We start from the raw sequence: 23,293 nt of genomic DNA, 5'->3' as shown, positions 1-23,293 counted from the left end.
ATTCAGAATGTTGTGCTGTGAGGGAGCTTAGCTCTGGGAGGTCTCTCTGACCAAGCGCAGTTTCCAGAAGCACTAGTGGGATTGAGACCTGGCTCCTGCCAACAGTCCCATGTCCTTGGCTCCAGGCCCTGCTGCTCTGTGTGGCCTCAGATGCATGTGTCCTTGAGGTTTCTAGCACTTAATCCACAGGAAAAACTTCACTTACGTGAAATACAATTTGATCAGAACCTTTCTCAATCTGGACCCTCTTTGTGGGGTATTCCATTTGGCAGAACTTTCTTTAAGTTGTATGTGAAAGGCACCCTTACCTAATCCCCCCTGCTTTCATGTCCCTTTAGTCATTTTCATGGGAACCTACATGTAGAGGACGTAGTTATATACATGGGCTTCGTGTGCCATCTTGAACTGAGAGTTGTCTTTTCACACTATGGCACTGAGAGGCCCTTCCTGTCTTGCGGATATCAGAGGTCAAGATTTTGGTGGGAACCTATATAGGATAAATCAGGTAGTTCTGGGAGACAAGCTGGAGTATGTGCAGGGTGAGGTCTAAGAAATATTCAGTTATTCAAGGTAAGGAAAAGACCAGGAGAGGGGAGGGTCACAAGAGCCAGAAAACAGTCATTTCATAGGTTAGAAACACGAGAGCGTATGACAGGTTTGGAGAGTTGATCAGACGCATGTGTTCAGGAGATGATGGGTCTCCTTGGGCAGGAAGGAGTCCAGGTACATGTTGGGGCTTCTTGGGAGGGTCAGGTGTGTCCTCGGGACTGGAAGTACGCCGATGTTCTGGCAGATTACACAGGGCAAGGGCAGGATGCTTCTGGGGGTGACTTGAGGTGCTGCTTCCTTTGGGTCAAGGGAGATGAGAGCGACACGGGTAAGCGGCCCTGCCGACGCAGCTGAGGGTGGCTGCAGGGGGAGGCTGCCACCAGGTGTTCCCTTTTGTTCTTGAACCGCTGTGTCCCAGGCTCTCCTTGGGAGGGCGAGGGCTCTGAGGTGAAGAGTTAGAACGGGAGACCACACGACCTCCCGGGGCCCTGCCCTCTGCCTTCCCCAGACCCCCTTCTCTGCGGAGGCTCTGGTGGATACAGGATCATGTGAATAGGTCAGAGCCACAGCCCAGTCTCCTAGGAGGACCCTACAGAGGCCTAGAAATGGGGGAAGAGGCTCTTCAGCAACAAGGTCAAGTCCAGTATTAGAAGGCTGGTGGCAGGGTCCCTGGACAGGAGGCTGCAGAGACCAAATCTGAAGTCTTGGGAAGATCTCTGCAAGAAGCACAGAAAATCAGCCCTTCTCTCTATAGCCCCGAAGAACCATCTGAGGTCCTGACGCCTGCCTGAGCCCTCCCTGACCTCTGACCTGGGGATAATGCCCCAGGTCCCTCCCTTTTGACTCTGAGTGCGTTCAAATGTCTCCCTGTGGTCTATTAAGCCACACCACTTGACCCTCAGGCAGAACCCAGGCAGTGCAGTGGGGTATGCACGCCTGCTGACCATGTCTTAAGTGCGCCTCTGAGTCCAGACCCTGGAGAGGATGCTCGGGCCCTGGTCATGCTCCACATGACCTCCACCCACCGAGGAAGGGACCTCCACCCACCGAGGAAGGGACCCCTCCTGGCAGGCCACACGCACAAAACTGCTGCTCACTTTCCCCTCAAAACCTGAAAATTACATTATGCCTCAAAAATGCCTTCTTTTCCTCCCGGTGAACAACAGCTTTTCTCTAAGATGTTCTCCGTATTGTCCAGCTTTCATCAATTCTGTCTGGACTGCTAGAGCGAGGAAGTCACCTGACCTTGCTGTCCCTGGGTGTGTCCTCTGAGGCTCTGCTGTAGGTGATGAAGAAATGAACGGAGAGCACTGAGATCAGGGCGTGCCTGAAGACACCGCCCTTGGGAAGTACAGGGCCTGGGTATCGCTCACTTATGGGGAGAGGCACACTGCGTCTCTGTGTCTGGGCAGCTCAGAGGTTGAAGAGCAGAGCTGAAGGGACTAATGATAGGGCCCCACTCCCTCCTGGGCCACTACCATATTCTGTTCTAGTTCAGGCGTATCTGGTCCCAGCTGGTCATCGCATAGTATGGCCTCTTGGGTTTAAGAATAATTAGGTTAAGACTGAGAGAAACCTTCTGAACACACAGACACACACACACAAACACATGCCCCAGATGGGAGGGTCAAGAGTATCATCTCTATATACAAAGCACAGTATACTCATTATATCTAGAGAGAGTCCTAAGGGGTGGGGATTGCTTAATGGTTTCTCTCTGGATTTTCTAGAGCCATGACCTTTGGTTGTTGCTAATGTCTCGACTTCTCTAGTTACAGGGAATAAAACTATTCTAGAATATGCAAAAAAACAAAAGTTCTTAGCCTAGGATGAAAATGAACCTACTCCATGTGAGATTTTCCTTACAGTCCCTTTTAATAAGGCAGCTCTTTGATAAATTCTCCAGAGTCAAGACTTTGGTTACATACATACACACATCATGTATTATTGGGGGTACACAGTTAACCACACACACAGAAAGAAACACAAGTCATATATGTGTTCAGTGTCTTAACAAGGCGCCCTCTATAAGCCTCTCTTTAGTCCAAGTCCTTTCACCTCTTTCTTTTACGGAGACCCTGAATTCACCTTCTTTAACCCCACTGCCACCTGTAGACTGCCACCATGGTGCACGAAGCTGCTGAACAGCCAAACCATTTACTGAAACACAAACTCAAAACATACACAGATGCACCCACGCAAAACACAAACATGCATAGACACAGATCCCCCAAACCAAGTACACACACAGACACAGATGCACGCACATCGACAAATGTACATATAAACAGACGGTATCCACACGTATTTATGATTTCTTCCTTATCCAGGTTGATGGTCAGAGTTCATAATGGAAAACCCAATCCACTGACCTGCTACCCCAAATCCATCACATACATATTTGAGAGCAGTTGGCTCCTACGCAAACTCTAAATCCACGTTCTTTAGAATACATGCATCTACCCTTCTCTCTTAGGTTCTCACTTCTCCCGGATGAGTGAGGACAATATCTTGGGACTCAAAGGGGAAGAAGAGAAGCTAAGTCCTTCGCCCAGAGATAAATGGGCATGGCGACCACACTTCTGCAGCCCGTGACGAGTGTACACTGTGACATCTCTCAGTGTTACCTTGAGGACATCGCCTTCAGAGAGTTCAAACGCCTTGGCTTTGAGCTGAATTCCCTTCCCTGGCTGGGTCTGGATGGAGTAGATGCACTCGTGGTTGTTATTGTAGTTCACAGGAAAGTTGGGGGACAGCAGAGTGCCCTGAGTGCCCGTGACCGAATTCCCACACTCAGCTGGAAACAGAATCACAATAATAACAGGTTAATGCCAGCCAGCTACATCCGGGATGCAATACACAGCACTGGAGAACCCCAGAAGACGATGAGCAGCTCGCCTCTCTACCTGCCGACGCGCCTGCTCACCTGCCCATTTGTCTGCCTATCTATAGGACTGCTGATCAAAGTTTTTGTTTTTTTTTTAACACCAGACTACCTGCAGTTCTGCTTCGTCCCTTTACTTCTCTCCTTCAGTTTGTCTTTCTTCTTCAGGGACAGAAACGAACCCACCAGTCACCCTCCACTTTTAAAGTGTCATGAAGCAGCTTCTCTCCCATCTGCCCATATAGTATCATAGCAACAAAAATGACCAAGGAAGGCATCAGCAGAAGCTGGGGGCCACTAAGTGAGGAGGGATGCAGCCTTTCCGTATCAAAGGATAGCAACCAAGAGGGGACACATTTGAATAATAATCACTAGCATCTCCCAAGCTTTACAAAAACGTTTCAGCCATTAATCACAACCTGATTATCATCCCTGTTTTGAAGATAAAGACTCTGGTACTTAGCACTTTAGATTGTCTGTCAATTCAAGAAGAGGAGGGGGCTGACAACTCAACCCTCTTGATCCTAGAATTTAGGGCCTCCGAGGCTCTGGAGAAAGGTTTGGCACAGACCCATGGAAACCCTGTTTCGTGCAACAGCTAATGAATTCACACTTTCCTCTCAAAATCTGTTTCTTCCTCCAGAATTAGTCATTCTTTCCCCATTGTTCCCATACCTTTATTTTTAGTACTTGACTTGTTTGTTAACATTTCTCTCTCCTCCACTTCACTGTGGATGCTTTCGGACTTGGTCATATTTCTGCACCCTCAGCACCCACCTGTTCACTCGGTGCCTGGGCAGGACAGGCAGCAGTGATGAAAGGGGAGGTGTCGCAGGGCAGGCCGCGTGCTGAAAGACTCTGCAGTTGGCTCCCTAGGGGCTTCAATAATTAGGAAGCCACTTCCTAGGCTTCCCTGTGGCAGAGCATCTACCAGATTGCACCCTAATAGCTTGTTACTTGCCTGTACCCCCTACCCAAACTGTGAGTTACTTGAAGGTCAGGGTCATGCTTAATGAATCCATGAATTTACAAGGCTTGACCCAGATTGTCTGTAAAATAAATATTTGCCAAATGAATGAATGAATAAACATGGAGGACGCTGACCTCAGAGGATGGACAGCTCTAAAAATAATTAGATTCTGGAAGGATATAAATACACATCCAGATGGCAGGCCCATTATTTGTCTGGACATACGGGGAGTCTGGAGCAAGGGTTGAATCTCTGAAGTTGACGGTAGCAAGTCTGCTTTCTCCAAACTGCTCCTCAGTGTCCCTGTTCTAGGCACGGCTATTGGCTAGAAGGGCCCTGAAGTCAACCAAGGGACTGCTGACCACACCTTCAACTCCGCTTGTCTAAGCCTGGAGTGTCCTAGGCCACAGCAGTGTGGAGGCAGCATGTGATGCAAGAAAACTCAGAGTGGAGCCTCTTGTGGGCTTAGCTGTACCTCTGTGTGTTCTCTTGTCCCCAGCGCTGCTCCTTAGACCCTTAAAGATAGGGATCATGTTCTGCCCACCAGTCCCTACTTTTTCATCCAGCCCTAGTCCCTGGGTTCTTTTCATTTCAGGACCAGCTTCAGCTTCCTAAGACTTTACCTTAACCATTGCTGTGGACCGTGTGTTTGTGTCTCCCTGACAAATTCCTATGCTGAAGCCCAGATCCCCAGATATGATGAGCTGAGAGCCCTCAGGGTGGGGTCAGCGCCCTTAACAGCAGAGGAACTGAGCAGAGCCCAGGCTGTGGGACAACATAGCAAGAAGGCCGCTGTCTGGCAGCCAAGGGGAGGGCCTCCACCTCACACTGAACCTGCTGGCACCCTCATCTGGGACTTGCTAGCTTCCGGATCTGGGAGAAAGAAATGTGCATCGTTGAGGCCACCCACATGCTGCTATTATCTTACAGCAGCTCAAAATGAATAAGACAGCCATCATTTGTCTTGGAGGAGAAATCTCACTTTGCAGGACTTTCAACTCAGCCTGTTTGCAAAGTGTTCAAACATGCGTAATGCATGTCTTGGGCTGGGGCATAAAACTAAAGCAGGGTGGTAGACAGGAACCCTGGGGGCCGCTGATAGTTTAGGTGGATATTATTTCTAAAGTGTGGATATATTTTGGGTGCCCTCCGATGAAGGTGGGTATTTGGGCAGGGTGTGCTGAAGGATGTGCATGTTTAGACATGTATTATCCCTCAGTCGCATCACATGGCCAGCCCTCTGAAGCAGCTCTCCATCATCTCTGGGGTCACACGGTATTCCCTTCTGTCTAGGGAATGGCATGTGGTGCAGTGGGATGAGCACAGACTTTAGACACAGACAGACCAGTTATATCAACTCTCTGAACCACTGTCTCTTCATCTGCCTCCAGCTGGACAATAACAGCATCCACACAAAGCTAGAGAGGATTCAGCTATGAAATTTTATGATGAAAAGGGTGACTATATGGGCTTCCCAGATGGTGCTAGTGGTAAAGAACCTGCCTGTCAATGCAGAAGACATAAGAGATGAGGGTTCGATCCCTGGGTTGGGAAGATCCCCTGAAGGAGGGCATGGCAATCCACTCCAGTATTCTTGCCTGGAGAATCTCATGGACAGAGGACCCTGGCGGGCTATGATTCATAGGGTCACAAAGAGTGGGACACAACTGAAGTGACTTAGCAGCAGCAGCAGGTGAGTATATCGGAAGTGGTTTGCACCTGGCTGCAAATGTAACTGCAGCCATGAAATTAGAAGACGAAAGCACTCCTTGGAAGGAAAGCTATAACAAACCTAGACCATGTATTGAAAAGCAGAGATGTTACTTTGCCAACAAAGGTCCTCATAGTCAAAGCTATGGTTTTTCCAATAGTCATATATGGATGTGAGAGCTGGACCATAAAGAAGCCTGAACACCAAAGAATTGATGCTTTCGAATTGGGTTGCTGGAGAAGACGTCTGAGAGTCCCCTGGACTGCAAGATCAAACCAGTGAGTCCTAAAGGAAATCAACCCTGAATATTCATTGGAAGGACTGATGCTGAAGCTGAAGTGCCAATACTTTGGCTACCTGAGGCGAAGAATTAAGTCTTTGGAAAAGACCCTGATGCTAGGAAAGATTGAGGGCAGCAGGAGAAGGGGGTGACAGAAGATAAAATGATTAGGTAGCATCACCGACTCAATGGACTTGAGTCTGAGCAAACTCCAGAAGATAGTGAAGGACAGGGAAGCCTGGTGTGCTGCAGTCCATGGGGTAGCAAAGAGTTGGACGTGACTTAGCAACTGAATAACAACATAGCACCTAGTAGGCCCTCAACAAGTACCATTCCTTTCTCTTCCCATCTAACGCAGTGAATCTGCATAGCTTATCTGCTTTCATTTGGAGCCCCAACTGCCCGGGCTCTGGCTGTCAGGACGCCCATGAAGCTTCCTGGGGAGCAGGTGCTAGTTGCCTGACATTCACAGCGCCCTCACTGTTCCTGATGCCCCTTGCTCACCACCTGGTTCCCGAGAATTGGTTTGCGTTACACGAGGGCCTTGGTGTAGTTTGGTACCTCCTTTCTGCCCCTGGCTTGCTGCACAAGAGCTGGAGACCATTTCTGCCCCAGCATGGCTCTCTCCTCTGTCCCACATGCCCAACTCCTCGATAAGGAGGGAAAGGGGGCCAACAACTTCAGATGGACCCCTCTGCCAAGGCCTTTTTCCAGGGCACTAGGGAGTGTCCAGGAGGTATAGGGACATGGTGCTGGCTCCTGGGAGAGCTTCCAAAGCATTAGGGGAGGTGAGCAGATGCATTGAAAAGTCAAACATAAGCATAAATGAAAACAAATAAACATTCCAGAGAAACACACAGTCATCTGTGCTGGCAAGTACTGCGGCTGATTCAGGCATCTTCGACTTCTGCCACCCCATCAGAAGAGGTCTCATTAAGGGCAGGGGCTGTGTCATGTCCCTCAGTCTGGGGCACCCCCCGAGGTGGAGAGTTAGGGCTGCTCCATCACATGGGGCTCCCAAGGACAGGGTCATTCTGCAGAATGGGGTCCTCTGGGGTCAGGGCTGTCCTTTCCACATCCAGTTTAGGGGACCCTGAGGTCAGGGGCTGCTGTGTTGCCTGCCATACCATGAATTAGAGCCCAGAACTGTTTATCTCCTTCTCAGCAGGGCATGTTCCTGGTAAGTCATCCAATTTACACCTCCAGTGCATATGGCAACCGGGAGCATCTCCCGAGTGGGCATTCCCATGATACCTCCAAGCCTGAGGCTCTGTTGCGGGGCTGGCGGTAATTAGAGGTGATTATAATTGCTATGCGGTATTAATACATACAAAACAGAAGACAAATGGAATAATGAAAATATTGTGAGGTGCCATGAACAAACAGTAATTGGAATAATAAGTTACAGAATGAATTTATGGAGCGAGATGGATGAGGTGAGAGCTTAGGGCGTGAGCACATCTGCGGTCCTGGATAATCCCATTCAGGAAAAACTCCCCTCAGAACCACTGAGCTGAAGACATTTTTTCCAGAGAAGAAAAGAGCTGCTAGCAGCCAGGTTGAAACTGAATCTACGCAGTGGGAGCTACATGTGTGCCTGCTTGTATGCACAGGCCAGGGTGGCCACATGCTCTACGGCAGGGGTCCCCAGCCTCCAGGGTCTAAGGCCTGATGGGCCGAGGTGGAGCTGATGTAATAATAACAAAGTGAACAACAAATGTAATGCATTTAAATCATCCCGAAACCATCCCCTGCATGTCGGTCTGTGGAGAAACTTTCTTCCACAAAACCGGTCCCTGGTGCCAAAAAGGCTGGAGACTGCTGCTCTGGGGGGGATGATTATAGGAGAAAGAATAAAATTTGAGATCACTCAATTGATCAAAATGGGATTCTTCATCTATTTGTTTTAATGCTTCCCCTCTGAGGTCGTGCAAGGTTATTGGTTGTTGGTCATTAATAAATAATGATAAAAATGTTATTGGCCAAAGGATGATAATCATATGGCACTCTGCTGGTTTATGTAAACCATGCCTTCTAATCTGGAGTAAAACCTGTGAGCTGGGTATTGCCATCTCTGCTTTATAAATACAGAGAAGCTGGGGCCGATGGGATTGGGTGGCCTGCCCAAGATCCAGTGGCTGGTAAATGGCAGAGCAGAGAACTGACCTTGGGCCCATGTGATCAGCTGGCCCGAGCCCAGCCCATCTTGCCATCCTGTTTATGACTGTCCCCTACAGAGCCCCCAGGGCTGTGTGGCATCATCTCAGGCAAGGCTGACCTCATGGACCCTCAAGATGCCAACCCCTGTTTCAGTCAGGGAAGTGCTGTCTTGATCTGTTTGGTATTTTGGGGTTTTCTTTAACATTGAACATGAGTTCCTAGTGGCTAACAGTGAGCATGGTAAGTACTCCATTGAGCCAGCCTGTGTCCATCTACCCCATGGTGTGAATATCGAGCAAGCAGGGCATGAACTTTATACGTGTGGGACAGCCAGCAACTGTCCCAGCTCCCTGGAGTATCACCCCATTTCTCTGTACCCTCTGGGCCTGGGGCTCTGAAGAGTCTTCTCCAGCTCCTTGGCAACGAGGCCGGCAGGGCCTTGGGTCACAGGGCTCCTGGTCTCAACTGCATCAGCTACCTCTTTAACCTCATCATCTACTGTTTTTCCCATTGCTTACTCCAGGCTGGCCTCCAAGCTGTCCCTGAAGCAGTGAGCGTCCTCGTGGCTCAGGGCCTTGGCACTTGGCCCCCTCGTCTCCCGTGAATGCCTTGGGATCTCCTTGGATACCTTCAGATCTCTACTATATACTGTTAATCCATCAGAGAAGCCTTTCCTGATCACTTTTAATAAACACTTCCCACACTTTCTAGGCTGACTTACTCTTTCTCTCTAACCCTCAACACTGCCTGCCACACTACACACCCATGTGCTTGTAGCCCATCTCCCTCCACCAGAATGTGAGACCAGGGGTGGAAAGGCTCCCTCTATGATGTTCAGTTTTATATTCCCAGCGTCTAGAAGCATGTCTGATCTGCAATGGGTGCTCTAGAAATGAACTTAACTCTTGCTTCCCTCTGCCCTCTGTCCTCCCCAGTTGAATGGATGGAGTCTTTCTGGAAAGTCTCAAAAGCTAGCACCATCACTGAACTAGTAAAATCAGCCCTCTCTTCCACCATATGGGGCCTCTTCATGGGCAAAGGTCATACCTCCTTCCCACAGGTCCACCCACGCTCCACCCAGATTTCTCTGCAAGAGGCATCCAGAAGCCGTGGGAATGTGCCTTAAGGGTGGGAGTTAATACTACGGAAGTTGATTTCATCCGAGTGCCTCCTGTGGAGCCGCTTTGTAAAGGTCAGCTGAGGCTACCAAACAGCCCATGAGGCAGGAGTTGACTGCCATCCCTCCTGTACAGATAAGGAGGCTGGAGCGGAAGGAGGGTAGGCCACCCCCCTGAGGTCCCACTGCAGGTCACCATGTGCTAAGACTCTTCTCAAACCCAGTCCCATTGGCCTCTTGGCCCACGTGTGTTCCACCACCTTACAGCAATCAACTAAAGTTCGGCCAACCCCCTTAGTGAAGCAAAATGAAAGCACGTGACCACCTACCAACACACCTTGGCAGAGGCGAACTCCACAGGCGCCGTCTGCCCCCCAGGCACGTGATGCGGGCCGTGCCCTCCAGACGGTACCCGGGGAAGCAGGAGAAGGTCAAGGTGTCGCCTACGCCGAACTGCAAGCCCTTCCGGATGCTGTAGGCTGGGACCTCTGGCTCCTCGCAGGGCTCCAGGTCATACTCTGGAAGGGAGGCAAGAGAGCCAGGGTCAGAGACAGAGGAGGGGCACACAGACAAAGACGCCAGGGAGAAGAGGGCGAGAGAGGAGGACAGACAGAGGCACAGGATATGCAGGGATCCATGAAAGGCAAGGAGAGGAGAGATAACTTGAGAGGGACAGAAGCAGGGGAGAACAGGCAGGTTGTGCTCCGGGCGGTCTGAGTGCTTCCTAGCCAGGAGGAGTGGGAGAGGGCACTGTGTTTCTGGAGGCTTGCTTCCCAGGGGGATTTATGAGGCAGACCTGTCCCTCCTCTAACCTTCATCTCCACATGAAGCCCAGCTTCAGGCTTGCAGACCCTCCTGCCTCTTTCTCCCTGGATACCGAGCCAATTCAATTCAATTCAGCCTGGTTCTAGAGGGGTCAGAAATGGAAGACCCAGCCTAGGGCAATTTACATTCGGAAAAAGAACCTAAGAGCTGAATTTGGTTAAAGCTGTGCCTCAGGAACACTGACACTTGAGGCAGATGGCAAGTGTGATGGAGTGGCATTGCCAGAACAGGGACCAGCCTCTAGTGACTTTATGTCTCTAGCGATGACACAGAAGTACCTCTCTCCTGTCCTCATGGGCAATGCCCTTCTGGGACACTGTACCCCAGGGCTCTGTGTGGTTGGGAAAAACAGACGGGATAAGGCAGATGGGGGTGGCTCAGTGGTAACGAACCCTTCTACCAATGCAGGAGCCACAGGAGATGTGGGTTCTATCCCTGGATGGGGAAGATCCCCTGGAGGAGGAAATGGCAACCCATTCCAGCATTCTTGCTTGGAGAATCCCATGGACAGAGGAGCCTTGCAGACTGCAGTCCTTAGGGTTGCAAAGAGTTGGACATGACTGAAGTGACCTAGCATGCACGCAGGCACAAGGCAGGCTGGCTGGATATGTCCCATCAGCCAGCACATGGCAGGAGGCATCTGCTGGAGGGAGTTGCGGGGCTGAGCTGGGCCATGTCCCATTTCCTAGAGGTCAGATATCTCTTGTGCATCCCGGGAAAATCTACCTGCTACCTCTGCTCCTGGATGGGAAGGAGGGTGCTCTGGGAGCAAGTGAAATGAGCCGCAGAGGAGCAAAGGGCCCTCTTTCCTCCCTGAATGCAAACTGAAAAGCTTTCGTTTCAGGATTCCTAAACACAGTGAAAATTATCCATCACTACTAAATTAGCGTTGGTGAAGCAGTCTCCGAATGAGACTAAAACACTCCAACGTGTTAATTTCCATCTCCCTTCTTTTTCTTTGTTTTTGGAAATTGCTGTGGTTGTGAAGTAGTGGAAGTGGAATCAGAAGAAGGATCTGGACTTACTAGAGCTGGAAGGGACTTCTGTGAGGTCCTCTAGTTCCATCAGTTGGGCCGGTCACATTCAGAGAGAACCCTGAACACCTCCTTCCAACCCACTATAAGGAACGTTCGTCCTTGTATCTAAACCAACTACCTTCTGCCACAGCACTGAGGTTCCCCTCCTAGAGGCTGGGGAGCGGACCAGCGCCATCTGCTGGCTGATAATGGGGGTGGGGTGGAGGCACAGAGTGCCCTCTTCGCCCGGGGGACCCTCAAGTGCTGTACCTGAGAACGTGATGTTGAAGCCTTCGTAGGACATAGAGAAATCGGAAATGAAGCGGACCTGGGCGGTGAAGTTGCCATAGAGACCGGCGCTGATGGGGGCCGGTAGCCGCGAGCCCGTCAGCTGGCGCAGGGGCTGGGTGAAGCTGCCGTTCTCCGTGATGAGGAGGTAGTCGTGGCCGCTCTCCAGGTGGAAGGTGTGGAAAGTGAAGAACACACCTGCCGGGAGCCAGAGGGTCAGGGGGCAACGGTGAGAGGGCTGAAGGAGCCCAGCTGCACGCCGGCGTCTGCCGAGCATTCCCCGTTTGTAAACATCTCTCGGTGTGCAGAAGTCCAATAGCAACACGCACAGGCCAACCTGAGCGAAGGGCCCAGGTGTGCCGGACACGCCCCTGCCCACAGGCCCACTCAGGGAGGAAGACTCTGCTTCAGGCTTGTCCCAGTTTGAAAGGGAGATTTATGGTTAGGTCATTCATTCAGTCAACAGGTTTTCGTATATTGCTGGGTGTTTGCCAAGGGCTAGGATTCAGGGCTAGGTGGGTGCTAGGGGATAGAGCCACCGTGCAGAGTAACCAACACTGTCATCAATATAGATCAGACTGCATTGGGGGACAGAAGGGAAAGAGGGAAAGGCAGGATGGCCTCACTAAAGAGTATTTGTTTGGGGTCTTAAAAGGAGGCAGGGGAAATAACCGGCTAAGAGGGGAGAGGGTGCCCCAGGCAGGGGACAGAGCTGCTGTGGATTCCAGGGCTTGGTGAGCCGGGCGGTGCTGCTGGACGTACTCAGCCGGGAATATCCAGAAGAGGAGCTGGACATGCAGGCTCTCTGGGGCCAGACTGGATATTTTTCGAGAGGTGTTGGGGGCCTATCCTATCCAGAGTGTACCAGATTTCAGATTAGCAAGATGTTGGTGGCTATGAGAAGGAGGAAATGGAGTGAGGGGAGGCAGAGAGAACAGTTAGAAGGATATCAGCCATGCGCTGAGGGGGAGAGTGGATGGGGTCAGCCAAGGGAACAAGAGCAGGAAAGGGACGTGGGACACGGGAGGGGAGGTGGACACGGATCAGAGGCAACAGAGGCAAAGGAGGAACCAAGGGGTGACGGGGGAGGGTCTTGACCTGAAGGACAGTGATGTCTTTCGTGATCCAGGGCTGGACACATAGGAAGAGGAGCAAGTGGTGGAAGGGCAATGACTTTGGCTTTGAACACTCTGCACGGTCAGCATTCAGGAAGCACAAGCTAGCAGGAGGGAACTGGATGTACAGACTTGGAGTTCAGGGTTAAGGTCGGACTACAGCAGTAGATCTGGGGGTCACTGGCAAACAGGTGCTGCCTGAACCCCCAAACATGAAGAGGAAGGGAGGTGGGCAGGGCAGTCATCAGAGAAGGGTAGACTGGAAGCCTGGGGGGAACTGGCATCACACAGAAGACAGGAGGAAGAGGAGCGGTCGAGAGGGGCCAGGCAGCCATCTGAGAGGGAGAAGGGGAGGGGACATCCACTGCGGGGGAGGGGCTGAGAGCACCCACTAATGAGAGGAAATTTCAGCCCTTGGTATGTGTGCATCACTGTTCTGAGTTGCCTGTAGTTGGCTCCTATCAATGGGAAGGGAAGATACAAAAACATTTCATCCTGCTACTAACCCTGCAACCTGGGTATGATTCTTCTCATCTCCACATTACACCCGAGGAAACCAAGGCACAAAGCAATGAAATCATTTGTCCAAGGTCACCCAACCTGTAAGTGGGAAAGCTGGGTTCTGAACTGAGGCAATCTGGTGGCAGAGGCTGTGCAGTAAACCACCCCAGGATGCAGCTTCTCCTGCGATGAAAAGAGAGTCGAAGGTGGGGGGGGGGCAGGTGGTGGGAGGGGCCAGGAGGTGAGCAAGGTAATAGAGCAGCAAGATCTTAGCACCTAGAGCAACGCTTGAACTTGTCCAGATGGCAGCTGGGTTTGGGTGGACGGATGTACAATGCATGTCCGCCCACGAGCGAGTGTGCCTATGGGAATCCACCCCATGGATGTGCCAGGGCAGGGATGCAGGCAGGAAAGGAATGCTGCGCCCACTTGCTGTTCAAAGTCCACAGACCTCGGGATCCTGGGCATCGCCTGGGAGCTTGTTGGGAATGCAGAATCTCGGCCTCCACCTCAGACATCCTAAATCAGCATTCGCATGCTAACAAGATCCTCCAAGAGATGTGGAGGTACATACAAGTGTGAGGACTACTTCTCTAGATAATCACTGACATGTTCGGGATAAATGGTGGTTAGATGCAAGGTCTTCATGCTAAAGCATTTTAGATGTTTTCATTACTTTGCCTCTGTGTTGATAGAAACTGGCGATACAGAATACTGGGGATTCTACGGGCGGGGGTTGGGGGAACAGAACCCCATAGAGGTGGTGGGACCAGGGAAGCAGTTTGTAAATGTCCTGTGTTCAGGCAGCTGACATGCACCCATTTATCTATTTACTCAAAGAAATAGATCCTGGGCTTCCCTGGTGGTTCAGGGGTCAAGAATCTGCCTTGTAAGGCAAGGGAGGATAATTTGATTCCTGGTCCAGGAAGATCCCACATGCCGCACAGCAACTGAGCCCATGTACCACAGCTACTGAGCCAATGCTCCAGAGCCCGAGAGCTGCAACTACTGAGCCCATGTCCTACAGCTACTGAAGTGTGTTCACCTGGAGCCAGGCTCCACAACAAGAGAAGCTGCTGCAGTGAGAAGCCCACAGACCGTAACGAAGAGTAGCCCCTGCCTGCCACAACTAGAGAAAGTCTGCATGCAGCAACGAAGACCCATTACGACCAATAAATAAATAAATCTTAAAGAAAGAGATAGATCTCGAGTGCCTGCTAAGTGCCAGATCTGTGCTAGGTACTGAGAAAGATCTCCCAGCCTGGTGGAGGAGACAGACACACCAGCAGTGAGATCCAGAGGCGGGGCACAGAGGGAGGGTGGGTGACTGTGCCCCTGGGGTTGGGAAGGCGTCACAGCAGTCACAGTCTGTGACATGAGGGGTGTAAGCACGCGTGGATTCCCACGGGCACGTGAGCCTGCAGGTATCCTGTACTACTGACATGTAAACACATATGCATATGAGAAGACCATTCTCCTTCTGCAGAGCTTGGCAAGAGGCTTGGTGGAGCAGAGGGCTGCGTGGAGGCTGGGTCAGACACAGTAGCGGGTGGAAACAAAGCTGAATTAAGCACTGTGCTTTCTGTTTTTCGAGCGTGCAAATACAACCCCTCCAAAGGAGGAAACACTTGGCAGGCATCCTAAGGATGAGTAAACAGCTGAGATGAAACCCCTGGCTTTCCCAGCTGTGTTGACCGCTTGGGGCTCCTTTGGCCATTGTGTGAAAATGAAGACATTGTCACAGAAATAGAGAGGCAGTGTTGGAGTCTGAATCCAGATTTGGTGTGACAGATGCACACGCAAACAAGGACTCCACTGGAGTGAAGCGTACAGAATCGTGTGAAGGACAGCGACCTCTCACTGGGGCAGAAAGAGCAGGGTGTTAGGAGAGGAGACGGTCTGGAGGAAGGCAGACCTGGACCCAGAGCTCATCTACTGGGGGAAAGGTCTGGGGTGCAAAAATGTGTGCCAATTAATATAATCTGATGTTTTTAAAAAGCAGTCTAATTTGAAAGTGTTAGATAATTATAATTATCCAATTTGAAGATATCTGTATATATACATACATAGGAAGTCTCAGTACTTTTTAGTATATTCTGTACTTTTCCTTAGACCTCATTGATAAAATCTGTCATCCTAATTAATTTATCAATAATAATAAAAAAGCAGAGACATCACTTTGCCGACGAAGGGTGCAGATAAAGCTATGGTTTTTCCAGTAATCGTGTATGGATATGAGAGTTGGACCATAAAGAAGGCTGAATACCAAAGAATTGATGCTTTCAAACTGTGGTGCTGGAGAAGACTCTTGAGAGTCCCTTGGAGAGCAAGGACATCAAATTACTCGATCCTAAAGGAAATCAACCCTGAATATTCACTGGAAGGACTGATGCTAAAGCTGAAGCTCCAATACCTTGGCCACCTGATGCAAACAGCTGACTCACTGGAAAAGACCCTGTTGCTGGGAAAGATTGAGAGCAGAGGAGAAGGGGCGACAGAGAATGAGATGGTTGGATGGCATCACCAACTCAATGGACATGAGCTTGAGCAACTCTGGGAGATGGTGAAGGACAGGGAAGCCTGGTATGCTATAGTCCAAGGAGTCATGAAGAGTCAGACATTATTTAGTGACTGAACAACAATGAAAATTTTAAAAAAGAAGGATCTGGGCCAACATTGCTCTGTACCTTCAGTTCAGTCGCTCAGTACCTTTAGGTGACATTCAATCCCTGGAGAGAGGAACCCTTGGGGCAGCATGTGCAAAGCCCATAGCACAGTGCCCAGCACAGAAGGCATTCTCCGTGCTCAGTTCATCTGACTTCCAGATAGTCTTGTGGGTTTAAAGATGTTAGTCCCGGGGTCTTAGCGAGGACATGTTATCTGGACTCCTGAACTGGCTCTTCCCTTGGGCTGGGCATGTGGCAAGTTGAACAATCCTGACTTTCACAGAGTTTTGAGTTCCCCAGTTGTACTTTTACTGGTGGGGAGCAATCAAGAGTCAGCAGCCTCACAGGTCTGTTAACTGGAGATACTGTTGCAGACAGAGCCTGAGGGATGCCTGCCCTCTGGGAAGGGTCTGAGTTCAGTTTAATTCAATTCATAGAGCTATTTCTTGAGTTTCTTCTGTGCCAGCATCAATCCAGCAGCTGGGGAAACTGCAGGAAACAAGGCAGACGTGTCTCTGGAAGAGCTCAGAGTCAGTCTGGGAGATGGATGATGAAGATGCGAGTTCCGTACAGGCGGAGTGAAGACTGAAGTTGGAAAGTAAAGGATCACGTGGTGGCCCATGGGAGGGAGCCCCCCCCTAGACCCAGGACTGGGGGCAGGGGGTCTGGAAGGCTCCTGAGAAGGATGAAGGAGCTGGCCACACGAGGGGAATGCTGGAGATGGTGCGGGGAGAGGAAGTGTTACAGAAGAAAAGTACCCCATATGCAAAGCTCTAGAACAGCATCCCCCAACCTTTTTGGCACCAGGAACTGGTTTTGTGGTAGACAATTTTTCCACAGACCAGTGTGGGGATAGTTTCAGGCTGTTTCAAGTGCATTACATTTATTGTACCTTTTATTTCTATTATTGTTTTATCAGCTTCACCTCGGAGCCTCAGGCATTAGATCCTGGAGGTTGGGGACCCCTGCTCTAGAGGACAATGAAAGCCTAGGTACCGAAAGAAATTCCATGTAGCTAGATCTTAATTTTTTTAGAGGGCTCACAAGGAGGCTGAGAAAGGTACAACCAGGGCCATGAGGGCCACACTAGCTATTTCACCATTTGGGGCTCAATGCTAAGGGTTTGGTGATGCTTTCCATGGTTCTAAGGAAGAAGTGACCTGGTTATACGCTAGTGACCTCTTAATGATCCTAGCTAATTCCTGTTCACCCTTGGAGACAGGCCTAAGTTTCAACTCCAGGACTCCTGCCTAACCCCTGGGCAAGCCTCCGATGCTTTCCTACCTCTGTCTGCTCTGTCCCAGCATTGGGCATGATCTATTGAGAGGTCTCTCAGGCTGGATCTCTGTCACTTAACCACAAGGCAGGCAATGCCACAGGGCTTGCTCCACTGTGTCTGTCTAGTACCCACAGTAAGCGCATTTGTTAAAAATTTGTTGAACTGTGTTGCTGCTGCTGCTAAGTTGCTTCAGTCGTGTCCGACTCTGTGCGACCCCATAGACGGCAGCCCACCAGGCTCCTCCCGTCCCTGGGATTCTCAAGTCAAGAACACTGGAGTGGGTTGCCATTTCCTTCTCCAATGCATGAAAGTGCATTACCCACAGTAAGTGCGTTTGTTAAAAATTTGTAGGACTGTATTGCTGCTGCTGCTAAGTTGCACAGTTCAACAAATTTTTAACAAATGCACTTACTGTGGGTACTAGACAGACACAGTGGAGCAAGCCCTGTGGCATTGCCCGCCTTTTATTTATAAATATTTTATAAATATATTATTTTGGCAAACTTCTTTATGTAGTCATTAAATATTTAATTTAAAAATATTTTTTCACACCATTCCTTTAGCTGCATGGTAATTTTTCATTATTTGGCTATACCATACATTGACTTAATGTTTCCTTACTGATGAACATCTGAGTAGTTACTAGTTTTTCTTTCTTTTTTTTTTTTTTAATGAATAAAGTGTTTTAGGGGACATCTTTGTAGCTAAATCTTGATATAAAGTTTATTTATTTTCTTGAGATAAATTCCCAGAAGTAGAACTGCTGGGTCCAGAGCACATACATTCTTAAGGCTTTTGATTCACTGCTTAATTGTCCTCTGGGAAGTTTGAATGGTTTCACACAACATTGGCACCAAAGAAGAGCACGCCTGTCTCCGAATGGTCCCCACACTGTTATGATATTCTCTGCTGACTTGAAAAGAGACATGGCATTTGGTTACTGGGTGAAGATGCACTTTTAAAATTGTTAGTGGGGTTGAGGTCTTTTCATTTGTATTTCTTCTGTAATGAAGTGCTAGTTGATAGCTTTGCTATATCAATAAGCTCAGATAGGCAGATGACACCACCCTTATGGAAGAAAGCAAAGAGGGACTAAACAGCCTCTTGATGAAGGTGAAAGAGGAGAGTGAAAAAGCTGGCTTAAAACTCAACATTCCAAAAGTGAAGGCATCCAGTCCCATCACTTCGTGGCAAATACATGGGGAAACAATGGAAATAGTGACAGACTTTATTTTCTTGGGCTCCAAAATTGCTGTGTATGGTGACTGCAGCCATGAAATTACAAGATGTGTGCTCCTTGGAAGAAAGGCTATGACAAACCTGGACAGCATATTAAAAAGCAGAAATGTTGGTCCATACAGTTAAACTTATGGTTTTTCCAGTAGTCATGTATGGAAGTGAGAGTTGGGCCATAAAGAAGGCTGAGAGCCAAAGAATTGATACTTTTGAACTGCGGTGTTGGAAAAGACTCTTGAGAGTCCCTTGAACAGCAAGGAGATTAAACCAATCAATCCTAAAGGAAATCAACCCTGAATATTCATTGGAAGGACTGATGCTTAAGCTGAAGCTCTAATACTTTGGCCACCTCATGCGAAGAGCTGACTCATTTGAAAAGACCCTGATGCTGGGAAAGATTGAGGGCAGGAGGAGAAGGGGACGACAGAGGATGAGATGGTTGAATGGCATCACCAACTCAATGGACATGAGCTTGAGTAAACTCTGGGAGATGGTGAAGGACAGGGAAGCCTGGCGTGCTGCAGTCCATGGCGTCACGAAGAGTTGGACACAAGTGAGCAAAAGAACAACAACAACAACCACAGACCAGCAGATCAGGTGTATTTTTCTTAAAAATGTTAAGAGCTCTTTTTATATCAGGCTAGCGGAGAAGGCAATGGCACCCCACTCCAGTACTCTTGCCTGGAAAATCCCATGGACGGAGGAGCCTGGTAGGCTGCAGTCCATGGGGTCACTAAGAGTCAGACACGACTGAGAGACTTCACTTTCACTTTTCACTTTCATGCATTGGAGAAGGAAATGGCAACCCACTCCAGTGTTCTTGCCTGGAGAATCCCAGGGATGGGGGAGCCTGGTGGGCTGCCGTCTATGGGGTCACACAGAGTCGGACATGACTGAAGCGACTTAGCAGCAGCAACAGCAGTGGTTCTTAGATGATTACATAGGTTACAAATATTTTTGTTCATTAACTATTTAAATATTTTATATGAATATTTAAAATATTTATACACATTTTTTTTAAAAACCCTAAATCCATTTAAAGTGTTATTGAATCAAACATAACAGTCTATGCCTTTATGGAGTCTACTTTTGCTGCTGTTCTTCAAGTATGTCCCACCTGAGGTTAGACTTTCATATCTTTCTATTACTAGAATTTGTGGTTAAATGTGTGAGGTATGATTTGGTTTTTTCTTTTTTCCAAATGGTTAAGCCCACTGTTTCAAAACCATTTATTAAAAAATCCATCCTCTCTTTAATGGATTGGAAATGACACATTAATCATACACTAAAAACTGTCTCTCTCTCACACACACACATTCACACACACACACACACACACTTGCTCTCTCTCTCACACACACATGCACAAACACAGGGGAATCTATTTCTGGATCTTTATTCTCCCCCACTGATTTGTGTGTCCGTTCCTATATTTATACTGCATCATTAAAATTATTTGAGCCCATAATAACATTTTAATATCTGGAACAGTTACTCTTCTTTTTAAATTTTTTCTTGACTTTTCTACATTTAATTCTTCTAGATCAGAGGTTCTTATTTTAGGGCATGTATCACAGTTAGCAGTGAAGTGTCCTAAAACATAGATGCCTGGTTTCCACCCTCCAAAGTAGAAAATCTAAACCTCTAGGGTAGGGTCTAGCATTAGAGTAGCTGCCAAACTGCAGAGAACCTCGGCTCATGAACTTCAGAGGACGCTTCTGAGGGCAGAAGTCATATCTGCCTGATTAGTGTATATTCCCAGCCCCAGCATCTACCACACAGGGGGCATTCAATCAGTATTTGCTGAATAGAGACTGGAATAATGTGTCTCCCAGCCAAGGAACACCACGGACTGCTGGCAGTCACCAGATCCTAGAGGAGAAGCAGGGGACAGTTTCTCACTTAGAAGCTCCGGGAGGAACCAGCTCCTTGATTTTGGATTTCTGGACTCCTGAACTGTGCAAAGAATAAATTTCTGTTGTTTTAAGCCCACCTCCCCCCCCCAAAAAAATATTTGCTGAATAAAAGAGTATATTAATTAATGTTTATTTATAGCCAGCATCTTACTTTGGACTTGGGCTCCCAAGGGTCATTTATGTCAGGGAAGGTGGAGCAAGAGGCCTGACTGGTGAAAAACATACATAAAAACACTCATCTGAGGAACAGTGTGAGTTCTGTGAGAGGAAGATGGCTTCAGACAGTATCTGAAGATTGGGTGTGAGGGGCAGGGAGCAGAAGCAGCCTACGTCCCGTCAGCACTCGGTATAAGGAACTCAGTCTCAGGTTATCAGGAGGGGTCAGGTTGATCAGAAAACGAGAACAGGAACCCCTTTGCTGAGTGGGCTGGCCATCTCTCTACCACCGGGGTGTTTACACAGAGGTGTGATGCCATCTTGTAGGGAGTAATATAGAGAAGATTCCCTCATTAAGTAGGTTTTGAGAGCTGGCATTCTCTAAGATCTCTTGCAGAATGGAGATTTTTAGGTTTGAAAAATATTTGCTAGAGGATGAGTTCTGTGCTTTGAAGAGATAGGAATGTTCGGAGAGTTTTCTGGTTGGTGAGAAAAATCCAGACTAAGCCCAGAGGTTACTATACAGGGAGAGCCTCGTGGAGGCCATCTGGATATGGGGATCTTAGGGCCCTGACCACGTCGCAGCCCAATGCCTGCCATGGGCCTAAACACTCACCCTTGCCATGTGATGTTTCAATAATCCAGGTGCAGTTCAAGTTGTTGGGGTAGAAGTCAGGGAACCCTGGTGATAAGATGGTCCCACTGGAGCCTTGAATGAAGCCACCACAGAGAGCTGGAGAAGAGGGAAAAAGGACCCTGAAAGACTGAGGTGGCCCCGGGAGCTTTCCCCAGAATCCCCCTAGGATCCTAGCCCCGCTCTTGTTCAAACCTCCCACTCCTCACTGACAGGGGGTCTTGGAGTCCGTGCCTAGGTTTTCACGGCAGAAAAGGCTCCTCTACTTTAGCGCCCCCTCCTGGTGAGGCTCACCTTCGCAGCTGGGCAGGGCCCGACTCCACTGGAAGTTGGGCTCACACTCCAGGGGCTCCCCGTCGCTCAGTGTGTAGCCCGAGTCGCAGCTGAAGGTCACCAGGGCACCCACGTAGAAGTCGTTCCCATGACGTTGCCCGTTGACAGGGATCCCTGGATCCAGACAGTGGTCCGACTGCAGTGTGATAGCTGGAAAAGAGAGCCCACGGCTGGAACAGACAGTTCCCTGCAACCACAGGGGGACCCCAGCTGACTCACAAAGGGAGGGAGAGAGAGTCCTGGCTGAGAGAAGGCTGGACTGTCATCTGCCTGCTCCTCAAATGTGGCTGTCGGTACTGGGTGAGGGTATCTGAAGACCCATCTGTTAGGGACAACCGGTTGGCTGCAATCATTCGTTCGTTCATCATCCATTCAGTAAACATCAGCGGAGTGACACACACGGCTTGGATTACAGATAGGATCACGGGTAAGAAAACAACCCTCTGCGCGTAGTGCTCTCCGCCACAACTTTCTGCAGTGGTCTGCAAAGAACTCAGTCAACAGTCTCTTTCAGAATGGATGTGTGTATACGCATGACTGAGTCCCTTTGCTGTTCACCCAAGACTATCGCAACATTGTTAATCGGTTACATCCCCATGCAAAAGAAAAAAGTTTAAAAATATAAGATAAAATTGACTTTGTCCAATATTAATGCGGATATATCAGCTTTATCTTGACCAAAAAAAAAAAAAAATCTCTTTCAATTGAGGCACCAGCAATGAATGCAGGCAATGGGAGAGGGTGAGGGAGTGTGAGATGACATCTCACTTCAACATCACCATCCGTCAAGCACTCTGTTCCCGGGGTGCCCAGCAGGCTGGCGCCCAATCATCTGCACGCAGAAGGGGACCTTTCATTCTTTCTGACGTTGAGCTCTGAGAGATGCTGAGAGCAAGGAGGACCTCCTGAGGAGCCCAGCCTAACTGAGAACTGCCCTGGGGACATGGCTGAGCGGGTCCCCCTGCCGGAGCTCAGCCCTGAGTCCTCCCCGGCACCCAGCCGGCCCCATCACCGCCACCCTGAGACTCACTCTCATAGCGGAGCTGGAAGCCGATGTCTGAGTGGCTCTTGTCGGTGGAGAAGAGGAGATAGAGGTGGTTGCTGGTGCTGATGAGGAACTGGGGGACCTGGGTGCCGTGGTAAACCCCAATCAAGGGCGCTGAGTACGTCCTTCCATCTCGCACTTCCAGGGTGTCGTAGTTGACCTCGGTTTTAAATCTGCCGAAGATGGAGACGAAGACTTCTTCAGAAACCCAAGGCTCATTAATTTGCAAATGACAAGAGACCCTGCTTGCATCAGAAGAACTGGGTTTTGGCAGGTTGGGGTATCTTAATATAGTCTGCACACATTCACTGGAGATGCGGGAGAACCCTCCCTACTGTGTTGAACCTTCCTCCTTCTTCTCCTGTGGTTGGACGCAGCTCTCCCAATCTTCTCTGAGGCCCGGGCAGTGACCCATCTTCAGAGCTAGAGGCACAGTGACTTGCCTCATGGGAGTCAGAATGTTCCAGGCCAGGGGTCAGCCAACTACAGCCCCTGGGCCAAATCTGGTCTAGAGTCTGTTTTTGTATGGCCTAAGGGCCAAGAATGGTTTTTGCATTTATAAAGAAGTTTTTTTTTTTTTAAAGCAAAGACTATGCAACAGATATCTGCAAG

General features: G+C 49.3%; 1 protein-coding gene across 4 annotated transcripts in view; it reads right to left on the bottom strand.

The window, feature by feature from the left end:
* The window catches only part of CSMD2 (CUB and Sushi multiple domains 2), a 694,802-nt gene that overhangs the window by 208,629 nt on the left and 462,880 nt on the right, over positions 1-23,293 (bottom strand). For all 4 annotated transcript variants that reach the window (XM_061412621.1, XM_061412618.1, XM_061412619.1 and 1 more), the window contains 6 exons: positions 22,667-22,854; positions 21,598-21,786; positions 21,286-21,402; positions 11,783-11,998; positions 10,001-10,189; positions 3,177-3,346 (listed from right to left, as the gene is read on the bottom strand). In XM_061412621.1, coding sequence (XP_061268605.1) covers positions 3,177-3,346; positions 10,001-10,189; positions 11,783-11,998; positions 21,286-21,402; positions 21,598-21,786; positions 22,667-22,854 — 1,069 coding nt within the window. The remainder of the gene's footprint in view (positions 1-3,176; positions 3,347-10,000; positions 10,190-11,782; positions 11,999-21,285; positions 21,403-21,597; positions 21,787-22,666; positions 22,855-23,293) is intronic.

This window comes from Bos javanicus, chromosome 3 (assembly GCF_032452875.1).
Source record: "Bos javanicus breed banteng chromosome 3, ARS-OSU_banteng_1.0, whole genome shotgun sequence".
NCBI classification, from domain to species: Eukaryota; Metazoa; Chordata; class Mammalia; order Artiodactyla; family Bovidae; genus Bos; species Bos javanicus.
This window is presented reverse-complemented; position numbering and strand designations above follow the sequence as displayed.